Consider the following 21,362-nt stretch of genomic DNA (forward strand, 5'->3'; position numbering starts at 1 on the left):
AAAAAAAATAAAAAAAAATCTGAAAACTCGAAAATTTCCTAAGGGGTTAGCCTTGTTTTTTTTGGGAAATTTAGCTAAATTTTAAAAATTGATTTATTTTGATGCGAATTGGTTGGAATAAGTTTCTTTTCACTCAACTAACGCTTTAAATAGAAGAAAGCATAAAAAATAAGAAAAAAATAAAAAAAAATTGAAAACTCGAAAATTTCCTAAGGGGTTAGCCTGGGTTTTTTTTGGGAAATTTAGCAAAATTTTAAAAATTGATTTATTTTGATGCGAATTGGTTGGAATAAGTTTCTTTTCACTCAAATAACGCTTTAAATAGAAGAAAGCATAAAAAATATGAAAAAAATAAAAAAAATCTGAAAACTCGAAAATTTCCTAAGGGGTTAGCCTTGGTTTTTTTTGGGAAATTTAGCAAAATTTTCTAAGTTGATTTATTTTGATGCGAATTGGTTGAACTAAGTTTCTTTTCACTCAAATAACGCTTTAAATAGAAGAAAGCATAAAAAATATGAAAAAAATAAAAAAAATCTGAAAACTCGACAATTTCCTAAGAGGTTAGCCTTGGTTTTTTTTTGGGAAATTTAGCAAAATTTTAAAAATTGATTTATTTTGATGCGATTTGTTTGCTATAAGTTTCTTTTCACTCAAATAACGATTTAAATAGAAGAAAGCTTAAAAAATAAGAAAAAAATAAAAAAAATCTGAAAACTCGAAAATTTCCTAAAGGGTTAGCCTTGGTTTTTTTTTTGGGAAATTTAGCAAAATTTTCTAAGTTGATTTATTTTGATGCGAATTGGTTGAACTAAGTTTCTTTTCACTCAAATAACGCTTTAAATAGAAGAAAGCATAAAAAATAAGAAAAAAATAAAAAAAAATCTGAAAACTCGAAAATTTCCTAAGGGGTTAGCCTTGTTTTTTTTGGGAAATTTAGCAAAATTTTAAAAAATGATTTATTTTGATGCGAATTGGTTGGAATAAGTTTCTTTTCACTCAACTAACGCTTTAAATAGAAGAAAGCATAAAAAATATGAAAAAAATAAAAAAAATCTGAAAACTCGAAAATTTCCTAAGGGGTTAGCCTTGGTTTTTTTGGGAAATTTAGCAAAATTTTAAAATTTGATTTATTTTGATGCGAATTGGTTGGAATAAGTTTCTTTTCACTCAAATAACGCTTTAAATAGAAGAAAGCATAAAAAATAAGAAAAAAAATAAAAGAAATCTGAAAACTCGAAAATTTCCTAAGGGAATTAGCCTTGTTTTTTTTGGGAAATTTAGCAAAATTTTAAAAATTGTTTTATTTTAATGCGAATTGGTTGGAATAAGTTTCTTTTCACTCAAATAACGATTTAAATAGAAGAAAGCATAAAAAATAAGAAAAAAATAAAAAAAAATCAGAAAACTCGAAAATTTCCTAAGGGGTTAGCCTTGGTTTTTTGGGAAATTTAGCAAAATTTTAAAATTTGATTTATTTTGATGCGAATTGGTTGGAATAAGTTTCTTTTCACTCAAATAACGCTTTAAATAGAAGAAAGCATAAAAAATATGAAAAAAATAAAAAAAATCTGAAAACTCGAAAATTTCCTAAGGGGTTAGCCTTGGTTTTTTTGGGAAATTTAGCAAAATTTTAAAATTTGATTTATTTTGATGCGAATTGGTTGGAATAAGTTTCTTTTCACTCAAATAACGCTTTAAATAGAAGAAAGCATAAAAAATAAGAAAAAAATAAAAAAAATCTGAAAACTCGAAAATTTCCTAAGGGAATTAGCCTTGTTTTTTTTGGGAAATTTAGCAAAATTTTAAAAATTGTTTTATTTTAATGCGAATTGGTTGGAATAAGTTTCTTTTCACTCAAATAACGATTTAAATAGAAGAAAGCATAAAAAATAAGAAAAAAATAAAAAAAAATCTGAAAACTCGAAAATTTCCTAAGGGGTTAGCCTTGGTTTTTTTGGGAAATTTAGCAAAATTTTCTAAGTTGATTTTTTTTGATGCGAATTGGTTGAACTAAGTTTCTTTTCACTCAAATAACGCTTTAAATAGAAGAAAGCATAAAAAATATGAAAAAAATAAAAAAAATCTGAAAACTCGAAAATTTCCTAAGGGGTTAGCCTTGTTTTTTTTGGGAAATTTAGCAAAATTTTAAAAATTGATTTATTTTGATGCGAATTGGTTGGAATAAGTTTCTTTTCACTCAAATAACGCTTTAAATAGAAGAAACCAAAAAATATGAAAAAAATAAAAAAAAATCTGAAAACTCGAAAATTTCTCAAGGGGTTAGCCTTGGTTTTTTTTTGGGAAATTTAGCAAAATTTTAAAAATTGATTTATTTTGATGCGAATTGGTTGGAATAAGTTTCTTTTCACTCAAATAACGCTTTAAATAGAAGAAAGCATAAAAAATAAGAAAAAATAAAAAAAATCTGAAAACTCGAAAATTTCCTAAGGGGTTAGCCTTGGTTTTTTTTGGGAAATTTAGCAAAATTTTAAAATTTGATTTATTTTGATGCGAATTGGTTGGAATAAGTTTCTTTTCACTCAAATAACGCTTTAAATAGAAGAAAGCATAAAAAATATGAAAAAAAATAAAAAAAATCTGAAAACTCGAAAATTTCCTAAGGGGTTAGCCTTGGTTTTTTTTGGGAAATTTAGCAAAATTTTCTAAGTTGATTTATTTTGATGCGAATTGGTTGAACTAAGTTTCTTTTCACTCAAATAACGCTTTAAATAGAAGAAAGCATAAAAAATATGAAAAAAATAAAAAAAATCTGAAAACTCGAAAATTTCCTAAGGAGTTAGCCTTGTTTTTTTTGGGAAATTTAGCAAAATTTTAAAAATTGATTTATTTTGATGCGAATTGGTTGGAATAAGTTTCTTTTCACTCAAATAACGCTTTAAATAGAAGAAAGCATAAAAAATAAGAAAAAAATAAAAAAAATCTGAAAACTCGAAATTTTCCTAAGGGGTTAGCCTTGGTTTTTTTGGGAAATTTAGCAAAATTTTAAAAATTGATTTACTTTGATGCGAATTGGTTGGAATAAGTTTCTTTTCACTCAAATAACGCTTTAAATAGAAGAAAGCATAAAAATAAGAAAAAAATAAAAAAATTCTGAAAACTCGAAAATTTCCTAAGGGGTTAGCCTTGGTTTTTTTTGGGAAATTTAGCAAAATTTTAAAAATTGATTTATTTTGATGCGAATTGGTTGGAATAAGTTTCTTTTCACTCAAATAACGCTTTAAATAGAAGAAAGCATAAAAAATAAGAAAAAATAAAAAAAATCTGAAAACTCGAAAATTTCCTAAGGGGTTAGCCTTGGTTTTTTTGGGAAATTTAGCAAAATTTTCTAAGTTGATTTATTTTGATGCGAATTGGTTGAAATAAGTTTCTTTTCACTCAAATAACGCTTTAAATAGAAGAAAGCATAAAAAATAAGAAAAAAATAAAAAAAATCTGAAAACTCGAAAATTTCCTAAGGGGTTAGCCTTGGTTTTTTTGGGAAATTTAGCAAAATTTTAAAAATTGATTTACTTTGATGCGAATTGGTTGGAATAAGTTTCTTTTCACTCAAATAACGCTTTAAATAGAAGAAAGCATAAAAAATAAGAAAAAAATTAAAAAAATCTGAAAACTCGAAAATTTTCTAAGGGGTTAGCCTTGGTTTTTTTTGGGAAATTTAGCAAAATTTTCTAAGTTGATTTATTTTGATGCGAATTGGTTGGAATAAGTTTCTTTTCACTCAAATAACGCTTTAAATAGAAGAAAGCATAAAAAATAAGAAAAAAATAAAAAAAATCTGAAAACTCGAAAATTTCCTAAGGGGTTAGCCTTGGTTTTTTTGGGAAATTTAGCAAAATTTTCTAAGTTGATTTATTTTGATGCGAATTGGTTGAAATAAGTTTCTTTTCACTCAAATAACGCTTTAAATAGAAGAAAGCATAAAAAATATGAAAAAAATAAAAAAAATCTGAAAACTCGAAAATTTCCTAAGAAGTTAGCCTTGGTTTTTTTGGGAAATTTAGCAAAATTTTAAAAATTGATTTATTTTGATGCGAATTGGTTGGAATAAGTTTCTTTTCACTCAAATAACGCTTTAAATAGAAGAAAACATAAAAAATAAGAAAAAAATTAAAAAAAATCTGAAAACTCGAAAATTTCCTAAGGGGTTAGCCTTGGTTTTTTTGGGAAATTTAGCAAAATGTTCTAAGTTGATTTATTTTGATGCGAATTGGTTGGAATAAGTTTCTTTTCACTCAAATAACGCTTTAAATAGAAGAAAGCATAAAAAATAAGAAAAAAATAAAAAAAATCTGAAAACTCGAAAATTTCCTAAGGGGTTAGCCTTGGTTTTTTTTGGGAAATTTAGCAAAATTTTCTAAGTTGATTTATTTTGATGCGAATTGGTTGAACTAAGTTTCTTTTCACTCAAATAACGCTTTAAATAGAAGAAAGCATAAAAATAAGAAAAAAATAAAAAAAAATCTGAAAACTCGAAAATTTCCTAAGGGGGTTAGCCTTGTTTTTTTTGGGAAATTTAGCAAAATTTTAAAAATTGATTTATTTTAATGCGAATTGGTTGGAATAAGTTTCTTTTCACTCAAATAACGCTTTAAATAGAAGAAAGCATAAAAAATAAGAAAAAAATAAAAAAAATCTGAAAACTCGAAAATTTCCTAAGGGGTTAGCCTTGGTTTTTTTTGGGAAATTTAGCAAAATTTTAAAATTTGATTTATTTTGATGCGAATTGGTTGAACTAAGTTTCTTTTCACTCAAATAACGCTTTAAATAGAAGAAAGCATAAAAAATAAGAAAAAAATAAAAAAAATCTGAAAACTCGAAAATTTCCTAAGGGGTTAGCCTTGGTTTTTTTTGGGAAATTTAGCAAAATTTTCTAAGTTGATTTATTTTGATGCGAATCGGTTGAACTAAGTTTCTTTTCACTCAAATAACGCTTTAAATAGAAGAAAGCATAAAAAATATGAAAAAAATAAAAAAAATCTGAAAACTCGAAAATTTCCTAAAGGGTTAGCCTTGGTTTTTTTTGGGAAATTTAGCAAAATTTTAAAAATTGATTTATTTTGATGCGAATTGGTTGGAATAAGTTTCTTTTCACTCAAATAACGCTTTAAATAGGAGAAAGCATAAAAAATATGAAAAAAATAAAAAATAATCTGAAAACTCGAAAATTTCCTAAGGGGTTAGCCTTGGTTTTTTTTGGGAAATTTAGCAAAATTTTCTAAGTTGATTTATTTTGATGCGAATTGGTTGAACTAAGTTTCTTTTCACTCAAATAACGCTTTAAATAGAAGAAAGCATAAAAAATATTAAAAAAATAAAAAAAATCTGAAAACTCGAAAATTTCCTAAGGGGTTAGCCTTGGTTTTTTTGGGAAATTTAGCAAAATTTTCTAAGTTGATTTTTTTTGATGCGAATTGGTTGAACTAAGTTTCTTTTCACTCAAATAACGCTTTAAATAGAAGAAAGCATAAAAAATATGAAAAAAATAAAAAAAATCTGAAAACTCGAAAATTTCCTAAGGGGTTAGCCTTGGTTTTTTTTGGGAAATTTTGCAAAATTTTAAAAATTGATTTATTTTGATGCGAATTGGTTGGAATAAGTTTCTTTTCACTCAACTAACGCTTTAAATAGAAGAAAGCATAAAAATAAGAAAAAAATAAAAAAATTCTGAAAACTCGAAAATTTCCTAAGGGGTTAGCCTTGGTTTTTTTTGGGAAATTTAGCAAAATTTTCTAAGTTGATTTATTTTGATGCGAATTGGTTGAACTAAGTTTCTTTTCACTCAAATAACGCTTGAAATAGAAGAAAGCATAAAAAATATGAAAAAAATAAAAAAATTCTGAAAACTTGAAAATTTCCTAAGGGGTTAGCCTTGGTTTTTTTTGGGAAATTTAGCAAAATTTTCTAAATTGATTTATTTTGATGCGAATTGGTTGGAATAAGTTTCTTTTCACTCAAATAACGCTTTAAATAGAAGAAAGCATAAAAAATAAGAAAAAAATAAAAAAAATCTGAAAACTCGAAAATTTCCTAAGAGGTTAGCCTTGGTTTTTTTGGGAAATTTAGCAAAATTTTAAAAATTGATTTATTTTGATGCGAATTGGTTGGAATAAGTTTCTTTTCACTCAAATAACGCTTCAAATAGAAGAAAGCATAAAAAACAAGAAAACAATAAAAAAAATCTGAAAACTCGAAAATTTACTAAAGGGTTAGCCTTGGTTTTTTTTGGGAAATTTAGCAAAATTTTAAAAATTGATTTATTTTGATGCGAATTGGTTGGAATAAGTTTCTTTTCACTCAAATAATGCTTTAAATAGAAGAAAGCATAAAAATAAGAAAAAAATAAAAAAATTCCGAAAACCCGAAAAGTTTCTAAGGGGTTAGCCTTGGTTTTTTTTGGGGAAATTTAGCAAAATTTTAAAAATTGATTTATTTTGATGCGAATTGGTTGGAATAAGTTTCTTTTCACTCAAATAACGATTTAAATAGAAGAAAGCATAAAAAATAAGAAAAAATAAAAAAAATCTGAAAACTCGAAAATTTCCTAAGGGGTTAGCCTTGGTTTTTTTTGGGAAATTTAGCAAAATTTTAAAAATTGATTTATTTTGATGCGAATTGGTTGAAATAAGTTTCTTTTCACTCAAATAACGCTTTAAATAGAAGAAAGCATAAAAAATAAGAAAAAAATAAAAAAAATCTGAAAACTCGAAAATTTCCTAAGGGGTTAGCCTTGGTTTTTTTTGGGAAATTTAGCAAAATTTTCTAAGTTGATTTATTTTGATGCGAATTGGTTGAACTAAGTTTCTTTTCACTCAAATAACGCTTTAAATAGAAGAAAGCATAAAAAATATGAAAAAAATAAAAAAAATCTGAAAACTCGAAAATTTCCTAAGGAGTTAGCCTTGTTTTTTTTGGGAAATTTAGCAAAATTTTAAAAATTGATTTATTTTGATGCGAATTGGTTGGAATAAGTTTCTTTTCACTCAAATAACGCTTTAAATAGAAGAAAGCATAAAAAATAAGAAAAAAATAAAAAAAATCTGAAAACTCGAAATTTTCCTAAGGGGTTAGCCTTGGTTTTTTTGGGAAATTTAGCAAAATTTTAAAAATTGATTTACTTTGATGCGAATTGGTTGGAATAAGTTTCTTTTCACTCAAATAACGCTTTAAATAGAAGAAAGCATAAAAATAAGAAAAAAATAAAAAAATTCTTAAAACTCGAAAATTTCCTAAGGGGTTAGCCTTGGTTTTTTTTGGGAAATTTAGCAAAATTTTAAAAATTGATTTATTTTGATGCGAATTGGTTGGAATAAGTTTCTTTTCACTCAAATAACGCTTTAAATAGAAGAAAGCATAAAAAATAAGAAAAAATAAAAAAAATCTGAAAACTCGAAATTTTCCTAAGGGGTTAGCCTTGGTTTTTTTGGGAAATTTAGCAAAATTTTCTAAGTTGATTTATTTTGATGCGAATTGGTTGAAATAAGTTTCTTTTCACTCAAATAACGCTTTAAATAGAAGAAAGCATAAAAAATAAGAAAAAAATAAAAAAAATCTGAAAACTCGAAAATTTCCTAAGGGGTTAGCCTTGGTTTTTTTGGGAAATTTAGCAAAATTTTAAAAATTGATTTACTTTGATGCGAATTGGTTGGAATAAGTTTCTTTTCACTCAAATAACGCTTTAAATAGAAGAAAGCATAAAAAATAAGAAAAAAATTAAAAAAATCTGAAAACTCGAAAATTTTCTAAGGGGTTAGCCTTGGTTTTTTTTGGGAAATTTAGCAAAATTTTCTAAGTTGATTTATTTTGATGCGAATTGGTTGGAATAAGTTTCTTTTCACTCAAATAACGCTTTAAATAGAAGAAAGCATAAAAAATAAGAAAAAAATAAAAAAAATCTGAAAACTCGAAAATTTCCTAAGGGGTTAGCCTTGGTTTTTTTGGGAAATTTAGCAAAATTTTCTAAGTTGATTTATTTTGATGCGAATTGGTTGAAATAAGTTTCTTTTCACTCAAATAACGCTTTAAATAGAAGAAAGCATAAAAAATATGAAAAAAATAAAAAAAATCTGAAAACTCGAAAATTTCCTAAGAAGTTAGCCTTGGTTTTTTTGGGAAATTTAGCAAAATTTTAAAAATTGATTTATTTTGATGCGAATTGGTTGGAATAAGTTTCTTTTCACTCAAATAACGATTTAAATAGAAGAAAACATAAAAAATAAGAAAAAAATTAAAAAAAATCTGAAAACTCGAAAATTTCCTAAGGGGTTAGCCTTGGTTTTTTTGGGAAATTTAGCAAAATGTTCTAAGTTGATTTATTTTGATGCGAATTGGTTGGAATAAGTTTATTTTCACTCAAATAACGCTTTAAATAGAAGAAAGCATAAAAAATAAGAAAAAAATAAAAAAAATCTGAAAACTCGAAAATTTCCTAAGGGGTTAGCCTTGGTTTTTTTTGGGAAATTTAGCAAAATTTTCTAAGTTGATTTATTTTGATGCGAATTGGTTGAACTAAGTTTCTTTTCACTCAAATAACGCTTTAAATAGAAGAAAGCATAAAAAATAAGAAAAAAATAAAAAAAAATCTGAAAACTCGAAAATTTCCTAAGGGGGTTAGCCTTGTTTTTTTTGGGAAATTTAGCAAAATTTTAAAAATTGATTTATTTTAATGCGAATTGGTTGGAATAAGTTTCTTTTCACTCAAATAACGCTTTAAATAGAAGAAAGCATAAAAAATAAGAAAAAAATAAAAAAAATCTGAAAACTCGAAAATTTCCTAAGGGGTTAGCCTTGGTTTTTTTTTGGGAAATTTAGCAAAATTTTAAAATTTGATTTATTTTGATGCGAATTGGTTGAACTAAGTTTCTTTTCACTCAAATAACGCTTTAAATAGAAGAAAGCATAAAAAATAAGAAAAAAATAAAAAAATCTGAAAACTCGAAAACTTCTTAAGGGGTTAGCCTTGGTTTTTTTTGGGGAAATTTAGCAAAATTTTCAGATTGACGTCCTGAAGCCCGTCTGAAGCCCGCTAAACGAAGAATTTGATCGCTTTGTTTTTTGGGAAATTTTTCAAAATTTACTAATGATAATAAACCTATTTATGATAATCGCCAAATTTTACACAAAAACACATGATCTTTTCAAGAAGCTCCACAATCTTCCTCTACGAAACATGAGGCTGTCATTTGAAGTGACAGCATTCTCACCCACAAAGTACAAGTTGGCTGCGTACGTGAATTCAGTACGTTGCTAGTTTTTCGGATCCGTTACACACAAACAAAAGACTTATCCACGCATCAGCTTATTAGACGTTGTACATTTTCTTAGTTGAGTTTATTATATTTATCGTGAAAATGTATGAATATCATTACTGAAGCAAAGGACAACAAAAGATGTCTTTGACTCAAATTCATTGTGATTTTGTATGTTTTGTTTGTTTTGCTTGCGTTTCCTTTTTGCTTCCCCATCTTTTCTAACCACCGGTAGAGGTATACACAAACCGGAACCTAATGCTACCATTCCTTCCTTCGACAGGTAATGTGGTACCTGCCGGTTCATTGCAACCAGGGCAAATGAATGTATCTGCTGTGCAGTTACACCTGTTTCGGCTAATCCCCATTCCCACCGTAATTCGCTTACGATCGCTCTTTTGTCTCATTACTCGCTCGTTTACGGCTGTGTTTTTTGGTACTTATGCTTAAACATTCCACCGCCACCGTACGCACTTAGAACTTATGCTAATTTGATGCAGAAAACACATCTACGGATACAACAACGATAAGGAAAATTGTTTCAGTTTACTTTCGCCGTTGTAGGTTTGCGCGTTTGCAGTACGCGCTTTTAGTACAGAGAGACAGAGAGACCCGCGCAGTGACCGACGATCCCCCTGCGTACCAGGATCGCATTTCGTATTACATCTGTATTTGCTTTGCTTCGACTTCTGTGCTGTAACAGCTTGCTGTCACCATTCCATTCCCATCAAACGTCCTATCCCTAGCTAAAGAGTATCCTAAGTATTCTTCTAGTTTTCCCCACCAGCAGCACCACGTACACAAGAGAGAAAAAATAGTACATACACGCACGCACGCACGCACGCACACACTCGTTAAATAGATGTGCGTGTATGGTTTCATATTTCAAACTTGCATTTAAACTCGATCTCGTATATATCTGCATACTAATATATTGACAGAAGTCGTGGGTGTGTTTGTATGTGTGAAGTTGTTTGCATTTGTGGTGTGTACTATCAATAGAACGTGTCCTTCTTCACGTGTACTGTTCCGCACTGTTCCCTGTTGCTTAACCTTTCGTCTCATTTACATATTTTGGTGTGATGTGTATGTGATTGTTTTGTTTCTTTTTTTTTGTTAATTTGTAAACATCTTTCATCGTAATATGTTATTCCTTAAATGGAACCAAAGAAGTTGCACCATTTGCAACTCAGTAACGCAAGTAAAAATGGTTTCATTTTGGTTTGATTTTAAAAACTCTACAACGGTCGAGAGTATGCTATGATTTAAATTGTTTTTTTTTGTTGTTGCTTAATATTTTATTATTCTTTTGCTTTGTATTGTTTGTCGAGCCATTTTGTGTTGTATTATTTATTAGTAGCAATTAGTTAGCTCGTGAGGTATTTCGTTCAGGTTTATAAGAATATTTTTCCACTATTTTCTCTTCTTCTTCTTCTTCTTCCTTTTGGTTCCATTTGTTTTGTATTGTGCTGCATTGCGATTCCGACTCGTTCGTTTGAGCGTGTACCTAAACATAAATAATTTGCCATGATTTGTTTTGTTTAGACTTTGCTATTACTTAAATTGATGTGAATTGATCCAAATATTGCACGCATTCACCAACCATTCTGTTACTCTTTTCCAACGTTTTTAGTTTAGTTTTTGTTTCTCTTCTTTTTGCATTTCGTTTCTCCTTCTCAAGAGTGATTTTTAGGTTGTTTTTTTTTCTTTGCTTCTTTGCGCTTTGTTGTACTCTGTTAAAAGGCAGCTTGGTTGCATTTGAACTTGGTTTTGATGGCGCTTTAATTAATGTTTTGTTTTTTTAAACAGAAATAAAACATGCCTGATCATATAAATACGATACGAAGTGCAAATTAATTTCACAAAAGCGAATAGAACGAATTCTACACACAAATAAAGGGAAGAAGCTGTAATCGTTATCTGCCAAAGTAGATGCTACTTTCTGCATCGCGTTGTTGCTTTTGGTGCGATTGATTTTATCTTAACGTCTTAATATTTTGTTATTGTAAACTTGAGACCTGAGACGTAGAAATGTATTTTTGTCCTCATAGCGATTAAAAATGATATCTCCTTACTATACAGTATGTACAGAAGTTAAAAGATATGTTTTCGAACATAATGCATTGGCTTGACTGTCTTTTGGCACATACGTCACAGGAGTGCATCGGCATGATGAGCGACAAAGGGTAGCCATAATTATCTCTCCACAGATACAGTGCTGTCCATTTTATTAATCTTATTGCCATTCTGCCATTCTGCTCTACGTAGTATTTACTATTTCCCCACCATTAATGTGCCACCTTTGCGCCATATTGCAACAATCGGAGAATCACAATCGGTACTCGTTTTGGCGTATACTTGAGAGATGCCTTTTGGTTTGCACTGCTTGCATACATGTGCAATTCATCAGGAAACAATCGAAAAGAAATACATGCCCCGATGACGATGTAGATGTGATGTTGTGTTTGTTTTAACTACTGCTTTTAATGACAGATTCCCTACTGATTAGTAGCGTATGAAAGCAATAAAAAGTATTGCCATGAAGTTACTTAAAATCAAACGTAATTAAACAACACGTGCGCCATCTTCTGGCATGAAGATGAACACAGAGCATTCTACATTCCCTGATTTTAGATTGCTTCATGATTTGTCATTTGGCCATGTGTGGTTACGGTTGTCAAAAGTTTTCTGCTTGCTTATTGGATGCTACAAATTTCAACGGTAGCTTCGATGAAATTAATCTACAAATTTCATCCCGCTACAGTGCACTTTGACAGTTTGCTCCTTTCCATCGGCGATTTGTTCCGAAAAAAGGAAAAACAAAAGAAGAACATTTTTTTCTCGCGTTATGTTTAGATAGTCCGGGGATTCGGGTTTTCGGTACGCAGATCGGGAATGTTGCTTAGTTGACCCTTGCCGATGGAAGCTGTTATGCACAGTCTCAACAGGTCACGATTTCGTGTTACATCTTTCAGTCCGGATCACGGATCTTCTTCTAATAAGGAACAATGGTATTTAAGAAACAATTGCTATACGAAAAACAAAAAATCCTAATTCTCAAACATATATATGCAACACATATTCGTATTATTCTTCAAATAAGATCAATCTAATTTTCATTCATGATCGTCTTCAAACAGCATTTAGAGATCGGTTGGAAAAGAAAGCTCACGCATATCTCTTATGTTCATAATTTAAAAATATTGCAAATTAATCCTATCTCTTCGTGTAGTTTACAATGCACAGTATGTAGTGTTTTCTTCATTTTCACATTCTGTAACAGCTCCGACCAAAACAAAAAGGATAAAATAAATCTGTTAAAAGAACAGAAAAAAACACGCCCTTGTGTTGCACTACCTATCGTTTACTACTATTTCCTTCTATATACCTATCTCTCTCTCTTCTTCAAACGCGCGTTCTGGAAATGATGTGTTTATGCTGGCGGGTTTAAACTTTTGACTCATTGTGCAGATTGTGAGGTTTTGTGTTGTGTTTAGTTTGTAATATTTTCCTCTTTGTTGTTTTTCCACATCTCATGCAATTATACACACACACAAACATATTGCGCTCACTGTAAATATGATGCTTTACATTTCACTCTCTTTTTGTTATCTTGTTTGTTTGTTTTTTTTTGTTTTTGTTGTAACTTTTTGTAATTGTTTTTTTCTAATAACTATGAAGTCCCTGCCATTGAGTGTGGTTTTGGCTAGTTTTGCTTTAATACAACTTTAATAGTACATTTGCTTTAAATTTCTTCCTCTCACTGGCTGTTTGTGTTGCATTGTTTTGTGAGCGTGTCTGTGTTTAGTGTTTTATGATTTCACGTGTGATAAATTCGAACATTTTACAAGTTTTCTGTTTTGTTTCAGGATTTATACCGATACCCTATACAAAGTGATCTTGGATAGTTAATAATTCGTACATTTAGAGTTATAAAACACTTGCAAGTCTCTTAATACTGCACTATATACTTCTTGACTTTGCCTCATCGAATATATATATATACTTTTTTTTTGTAATTTTTATATATACTTTTCTGTTGTTACTTCCTTGTCCTGCATTCCTTTGCATGGCGCCACTCAAATCGACCTTGTGTGTGAGAGTGTTTGTGTATGTTTTTTTTCTATACTTTTCCTTTTCATTTGAGCATAGGATATGTTTTTTTGTTGTGTTTTGTTTTTTCCTTCTCTTCTTAAGGACAGTAGTTTTTAAAAAATTTGGCAATTATATAGCTAAATGTAACAGATCTTGTAGACCATTCTTTCCGATTGCAATAATTTGGTGACACCGCCGGTCTGGTATACGGAATTATATTTAAATTCATACACCCTTACTCCTATACACACACACATACGCACGCACGCACACAAACAAATGCGGGTGTCACAATTTGTTTGTGTGTTTAGATGCTTCCTTTGTTGTCTTCGATTGTGTTGTAGAACTTTGCTGTTTGTTTAGCTTCATTCTTTTTTATTTGTTTCACTTCAACACGCTCCCCCCCCCCCGCCTGCTCTGATAGATTGCGATTATTAGTCAAACTCTTAGTCTTATAATTATGTACAGCAGTGTGCACTAATGTTCACTGACCTACTCACATCACGTGTGCATATGTGTTTCGCCTTCACTAGCTATTGCTAACATTCATATCAACACATGCGAGAAGTGTGTTTTATTATTATCGTTTTTTTTTGTTTGTGTGTGTGTATTTTTTGTGTGTGATCAAATCCCTGCGTCGTATTTGTGACTGTCCTATAGCAGCCTACTAAGTTTGTCTCTTTGCCCGGAAAGTATGAAACGATAGCACATTCAAGTGAGTCGTAGTAGCTTGATTTAACACTTCCATTATATCCTTTTTTTCACTAAATTTTCTCTCTGTACATTCGCTTTATTTATGAGCTTAGGTGCTTGTGTGTGTCTGTGTGTGTATGAGTGTTGTTTTAAAAATGCATTTTTCTGACTATTGTACTACAATTATAAATAATCTTTTCTGTTGTTTAATTGTTCTTCTGTGCACTTTTCAATAAATTTTACACTTGATATAGGGTTCCTTCACATTATTTGTCTAAAACGCCTCTCTGTCTAGATTGTAGATTGTAAGAAAAATGTAAATAAATCGTATCGTAGCCAATAGCGAAAAAAGTATAAGAAGTTCTTGAGTTTTCGACAAATACACGCGCGATCACACATATGTTTGGGTTGGTGATATGTTGTGCTCCGCCATTGTGCTTAACAGTTTCGCTGAGTAGTTTCAAGAGGGTTTTCACGTTGTTTGTGCGTTTTGCTAAGTGTGCCGTTTTTATGCCTAAGTTCAATTCTTTGTGCTCCTACGCGAGCATGAACGAATAAACCGTGCAAGGATATGCACCTCGTGTGTGAAGCAATAGTAAAAATTACTCAGGAGAACGATACGATGCTCACTAAGAAGGTGCTTTACTAGTCAGTTCTTTTAAAATGTATAATAATCTCATTTTGCCTTGTGATTTTCATCGTCTTCTCCTTCTTCTTATTCTTGTGTTCACAAATTGTATTGTACCTTACATTTCGGGATTTGTTTAATTTTTGGCTAAGAGTTTTTTCTTCTTTTCTTCATTATTGTTTTACCTGAATTGTGCTATACAAAACACCCAACCACATACACACACACACGCACACGACGTTGCAGATGGCAAATTTTGGTATTGATCCGTGTTTATCGAAAGAGTTATAGAGTTATAGCGAAAAAAAACGTAAAAGAAAAATAGGTAAACCATTTAAATAATTAATTTTAATTTTTCTTTTCTCTCATAAAATCACAGTTATTCGTTTTGTCTTGATCTCCTTAAGTTTACGCGTCGTGTCAATTTATCTACCTTTTTTGCTCCGTACACAATTGAATCCTTTGTTTTGTTTTGTTTTGTTTGAGCTTTCACATGCTCGATACAACGTGGTTGTATCACACTAGCCGAACCGCAAGCCACGCGCCCACACAGATCGATCGTGGTGGAAATGATCTACAATCGCTTGGTTTTTTTTTGCTGTTGTTGTTTCATTAAAATTTAAAACACATCCCTGTTAATTTGGCAATTTAGTGTCATCTACAGCGTTGAGTAAAATAAACATTTTTCCTTGTTTTTTTTTGTTTGGCCCTACTCAGTGTACTTATCCTTATCAATGGGAAACACTTTACTACGGCAGCAAAGTTGTGCCTCACATCACATTTAAATCGTACTCGGTTAAAATGCATAAATCATTGTGTGGTGTGTGTTTTGATATGTGTGCAAATTTACCTAACACGATCGTAAGAACTTAGACCGGTAGATGAACAAACATAAGTTTGGAATCTAAAAATCAATTTAATTCCTGCTTTTTCCCTGCACGAAGTACAGTTTACAGCACACACACATACACTTTGTTTCTTCTTTGATGGAAATATTTATACAACGTATCGTCGTCCATTAATGTTTAGCGTTTCAGAATTATTGCACATCGCACTATTGCTACTGGGAGTAACTTAAACATGTAAATAATCATACGAAACTGGTACTGTACACATTGTTCTTAATCTTTAATTAAGTTACGCTTTCCATTTTCCGCCTTTCGTTTTTCGTAGGTATAAATAATTTTACAGTAAAAACAAAACAAAAAAACAAAAAAAAAATCGTTTCCACCGAACTGGTACTGGGATTTGTTGTGAAAATGTTCACCCGATATGCACAGTCATTTCCTTCCAATGCCACACTGGTACGGATTGGTACGGATCCATCAGAACATCACACAAATGTTAACACAAAAAGGACAGGTTTCAGGTTGTTTAACACCTGCTTATATTGCACCTTACAGGGTTTTCGAGTTTAAGTAGCAAAATTTGGACGCTTTTCTAGATTATCTTCAAGTTAAACTAGAATTTGTGAGAGCTTAAATCAACTCTGTTTAAAGCTTTCTTCAATGTCACACCGAAAGCTTTCCGAATGAGTTAATGAAGAAAGCTTTGAATAGAACCTCGACACATTCTAGTTCAACTTGAACAGAGTCCAGAAATGGTACAAATGTTGTCACCAACACACTTAAATGCTCTGAAATCGTTTTGATCGATGACGAACAAGTATTAAATCACTGGCAATAAAGACGAAAGAGTGCTTATGTTTCTCTTCTTTTGCTATTTTCGGGTTTTCGGGGCAGATACTCAATACTGGGTGGATATGTTTTAATTAGCTGCACGCTTACTAGCACGAACGAGTAGCGAATATAAGAAAAAAAAAACAAGACCTTTAAGGGTAGTGTGATATAGTTTGCTTGATATGCACTTTGGTCACTTTGGATATGTTTCAAACTGAAATGTGAACGAAAGCTTTCTAACGTTGACAAACACTTCCCTTGAGAGATAGCGCAATTGATATCGGTTGTTGTGATATGAAACAGTGTCCGTTGGGATTGATCGTAGTCGCGATCGCGATCGTACTACTTCTGCCACTGATGATGTGATGTGCTGAACCATGTTGGACCCGTGTCCTGCTGCCCGGTTGTGGTAGTGCGGTTAACACGTAGGCTTACTGAATGCCCGGCGGTGGTTGACCGAGTTCGGCCGCAAAGTCGAACAGATGTGGATGGGCGTGCGGATGCGTACCGTGCAGACCGGCTCCCACATTGCTCCCATTGCCGGACAGGACCGTCTTGATGGCGGATGTTTTCAGCAACCGTTTTAGCATACCGCTCGAACCCCGATGCTGGAGGCTTTTGTGTGTGGTGAGCGAATTTTTCGTCCGATACCGTCGGTGACAGAACTCGCACACGTACAGCGTATCGGACTGTTCGTGCTTGTCCTGGAAGTGACGCTTCAGGGAGTAGTAGCAGGAGAATGTACGCCGACAGTAGGGACACTCCTGCGGTTCGTTAATGCCTCCGCTGGTCGGTGGTGGCATACGGAGTGGCATTAGCTGCGATGGTGAGCCGGCGATCACCGACGACGAGGACGACGATGCGGACGGTGATCCTTGGCCTGGTGGACCTGTTCGGTGGGTCGCGCACACACACGTGGATGCGGAAAAGAACGGGACGAAATAGAAGGAAAGGAAACAGTATATTAGCGCTGATTAGCTGGCCAGTACAGGTGGAACTGTTGCAACAGTGCAATTCACTTTTACAGTTTTGGTTAAAAGTGAATAAAATAGAGAGAGATAGAGAGATATATATATTTATAAAGATATTGTAGAAGTAGATAAATATTTTTTTATTGGGATTCAATACGATAGGCGTAGATATAGTGAAACTAAGTGTAAGTGGGGGAAAAAAAACAAAAACTGAACCGACAGTAGCCACAAACACAGCAAGCAAACAGTAGCAAACAGATGCGCCACCGTGCCTGCCGAACGATAGAGAAGAACTAGTTCAGTTCACAGTTGCGTCTAGATAGTTAGAACATGATAAATACGGTAGAAGATTTTAAAAACGAAAAAAAAGGAATTGATAAAAAACAGGGAAATTCTTCCAACTGTTCCAGCTACCGTGGCGTGGCGTACAGCATTGAACGATTGAACCGCCTGTACACGGATCTTGTAACTGTACACAAAAACGTACGCACAAGAGGTGTATAGGCGGAAGAAAAAAAGAAACAAAAATATTTTTTATTAATTACAATGCAAATCATAGCGTAAGGAGAAGCCTTTATCAATGAGTGACTATACTATCTTCTAGTTTAATAATGAAACACATGCCACAGCAGATCTTGTCAAGCTTTTAAGAACGAATGCATCAAGATGCGATTTTAAGGCTAAAAAATTGAACATGCAAAATGCATTCAAAGAGATTTATAAAAATAAACTATAAGAATGTTGTTTTGATGCAAGGAACTCGTAGAGAGTTTAATGACTCTTATTTAATGTTGAACAAACAATTGAGTAACGTATGCGTTTAACAACAATATGTTATCAATTCTTCATTTCAAATTCTTTGGCCATCTAGGGAATAATCAAGAATAAGCTCTTCTGGAGATAGATCAGAACATTGATCGTTACAGTGTGGTTGTAGTAGAATCTAAAAATGAAGATCAAAGAATGTTCAACTAATCGTCCAGAAATGATGCCCGTTAATGTCAGTTGGACTTTATAAAACTTATCTTTCCGTACGTTATGGCCCTTAATGGATGACGAGATCTATTTGACACTATCTTTTTATATTTTTTTCTACACGATTCTAAATCAATCCATTGTTTTTAAACGCAAACTGTAAGTTCTCATTTGCTGCATATTAAATCAAAAAGATTTGCGTCAGCATGAATTCTACAATTCGTTTGGGCTAACAAAAGCTGTTAAAAACAACATTTTTATGGACAACACTTAAAGAAACAGAGATGCATTGCTTATTAAGCATCACATTTAGCCATCCCTATCGACAAACTGCTCGCCTGAGAGTGAATTTCGAGTAAAATTCACGGCTTCACAAGCGGCTTCACAAAAGCTTCACAGCAGATCTTGTGAAGCCGTTTTTTGAGAGTGTGTGCGTGAGATTCATTATTTCATGAGCGCGTTTTCGTTAGGTTCATTTTTATGCTGTAATGTTCATTTTCAATCGTTCTTTCCGCACCGTTGATTTTCAACGGTGCAATGAAAACATTTTTTGTTTTTAACAAATATAATATTATTTTTTTTTATTTTTCCTGGTTTTATGGCAAGCGTAAAAAGATAACAATTAACATGTAGTGTTTTAGAACCATAATAACATCAATATCTTACGCTTCATACCTTTTTTCTATTCTTATTATCTACATAGTTTTAGACCATACCCCAGAAAAAATCCAGCATCCATCCAGACAGCGTACAATTTTCAACGCTCGTATTCTGCGCCAGCTTAGCCATGGGTTTCTAATCCTGGTCCTCATTATTCTGCCCACGATTTGTTACCGTTTTCATAATCACGCGGTCTGTTTCGATCGGTGCAGCATAAACAATACATCATCGTGGACATTTTCTCCCTTCCAAGATCAAGTTTCGAAGAGATTCATATCCTGTATCAATCAAATAGGTCCTGGCGAAAATTTTCAATGGAATTTTCAGCGTGTTTCGAAACAAACTAACATCGTGCCTTTGAGTTTGTTATCGTGTGCGATCTGAATTTTATTTTGACCGCATTATCACGCGATTTTTTGCATATTTCACTCTCCATTTTGTATCTGCAAATGGAATCTAAGACCGATATGGAAGAGATAAAAATACGTATGTTAGTTAAGCATTAACAAACGTTTTATTTAGGCATACTTACGTATAACAAACGGCGAAAACAAGGTTCCAACCAATAATAATCTCGTAACGAGTGGCGATTCCTGTGCATGTGCAAGAAGAAATAAAATTATTGATTATTTTCTCTACAATTTTTTAAAAGTATAACATATTACTTACCTTAGTTAGTTTATGATTCGACCGACTTTCAACTTTGGCGCAGTATATTATCCAAAAAAAGGATCAAAGGCTAGCTTTATCGGTCACGGTATGTAGAGGTGCTAGGTGCAGATAGAACATTGTCTCCTTCGAATTTGAGGGGTAATTCTTACGGAAATCAGATGTGTACGGAGGACTGAACGTGTTTTGCCTGAAAAAGTATGCTTTATTAGATATACATACGTAAAACAATACAACAAACGTCCATAAGAATGGACAATACTTACCTGAGGGGACTGTTAATTGACTGATAGTTTGCCACAACAAACCAAAGTCACGCACTGTGAGCAGAGCGAAGAAAAATCCAATCCAGCGCCTATGTAGAGTGTCAACAAGAGCGGTTTCCACTATCCTGTTTGTTGAGCAATGAAAATAAGGAAGATTAGGACACTGACACTTCTTCGAGAATCGTTAGCTGCGATACAAACCGATTTAGAACCGATCAGCAACAAAAACAACCAATACTAAGGTTGGCTTGGCTTTCACTTCCATTGGCAGGTGCATCATAGAACTGGATAATCACGAGCATGTCCAATAATTTGTTAATTTCAAATGATGCGAAAAAGATGAGGCCGTCAATTCATACGCTCTATCCGAGGGCGACCAACAAGAAGTATGAAAGTTAGCTGCAAGAGGAAAAGGATACAGAATGTTCAAGCGATTGCGTTAGACGCCATGACATTGATTGTAAAGGGTAGCCTACCTTTGAAGCAGTAGGCCAAAGGGACGCGTGTGGGCACAGTTGTAAGAAAACACGCGTTTTTCTCTGTTGACGGAGTGTTTCACACTACGGTACTTGAATCCTTCCTGCTTCCAGAATTTGTGTACACAAAAACCTCTAGATATGAGGACCGTTAACTGTGGCCATATGTTCCCACGCGTTGCTCTTCAAATGTCTTGAAACAGCTTGTCCTGCCTCTGCATCGTCGTATTCAGCCGAAGTCTGCTCCAACTCCAGGTTATCACGCTGGCGGTATAACTTACCAGTGCCGTCACAGAAATATCCTTTTAGAACTAGAACTGGAACAACTTGGCAAACACTATTCCACAAACGAATACACAGTCCACGAACTGACGCAATCCACAATTCACGAACTATTCCCGCATGAAACTAGACAGTGACCGAGCGAAAACAGGCAGACAAGTTTTTAGCCTACTACGACCTTTTTGAACATTCATTCGACACACGCCGAACTCTATCGCGATACAGCGAGCCACGCACACACTCTCATTTTGGGGTGATTCGAGCAAAATTTTCACCCCCTTTTCAAAAAATTCATCCATCGATGAACACTTTGTCGATAGGGATATTTAAAATGTATTAGTATCGATTTATGCATTATGCACGAACATGGAAGCTTATATTTACTTACACATAATATATGGAGCAATGACACTTATGTGTAACATTTAAAAAACTAAACATAAATATAGAAGCACACAGAGATGCAAATGAACATATTTTGTTTGGTTTATATTTTCGGGAGAAAAATAAAACATTAGAACATGAAAGGACGCGAATGGAAAGGATGAAAGTGAAAGGTGGTGGGTAAGAGGAGAAGAAGGGATATTATCATTCATATACTTACTTTAGTAAAAGTATACTTACGCACTAAATTACTTACACACACATACACACACACATAACCACATACAGTGAGCGAGGATGACACATACACGAACAAAA

General features: G+C 32.4%; 1 protein-coding gene across 1 annotated transcript in view; it reads right to left on the reverse strand.

Moving 5' to 3' along the window:
* Nucleotides 1-10,220: 10,220 nt before the first annotated feature.
* The window catches only part of LOC125764409 (broad-complex core protein), a 108,679-nt gene continuing 97,537 nt past the window's right edge, over nt 10,221-21,362 (reverse strand). Inside the window, exon 11 of the mRNA XM_049428630.1 lies at nt 10,221-17,250. Coding sequence (XP_049284587.1) covers nt 16,793-17,250 — 458 coding nt within the window. The 3' untranslated portion in view covers nt 10,221-16,792. The remainder of the gene's footprint in view (nt 17,251-21,362) is intronic.

Source organism: Anopheles funestus, chromosome 2RL, assembly GCF_943734845.2.
Source record: "Anopheles funestus chromosome 2RL, idAnoFuneDA-416_04, whole genome shotgun sequence".
NCBI lineage: Eukaryota > Metazoa > Arthropoda > Insecta > Diptera > Culicidae > Anopheles > Anopheles funestus.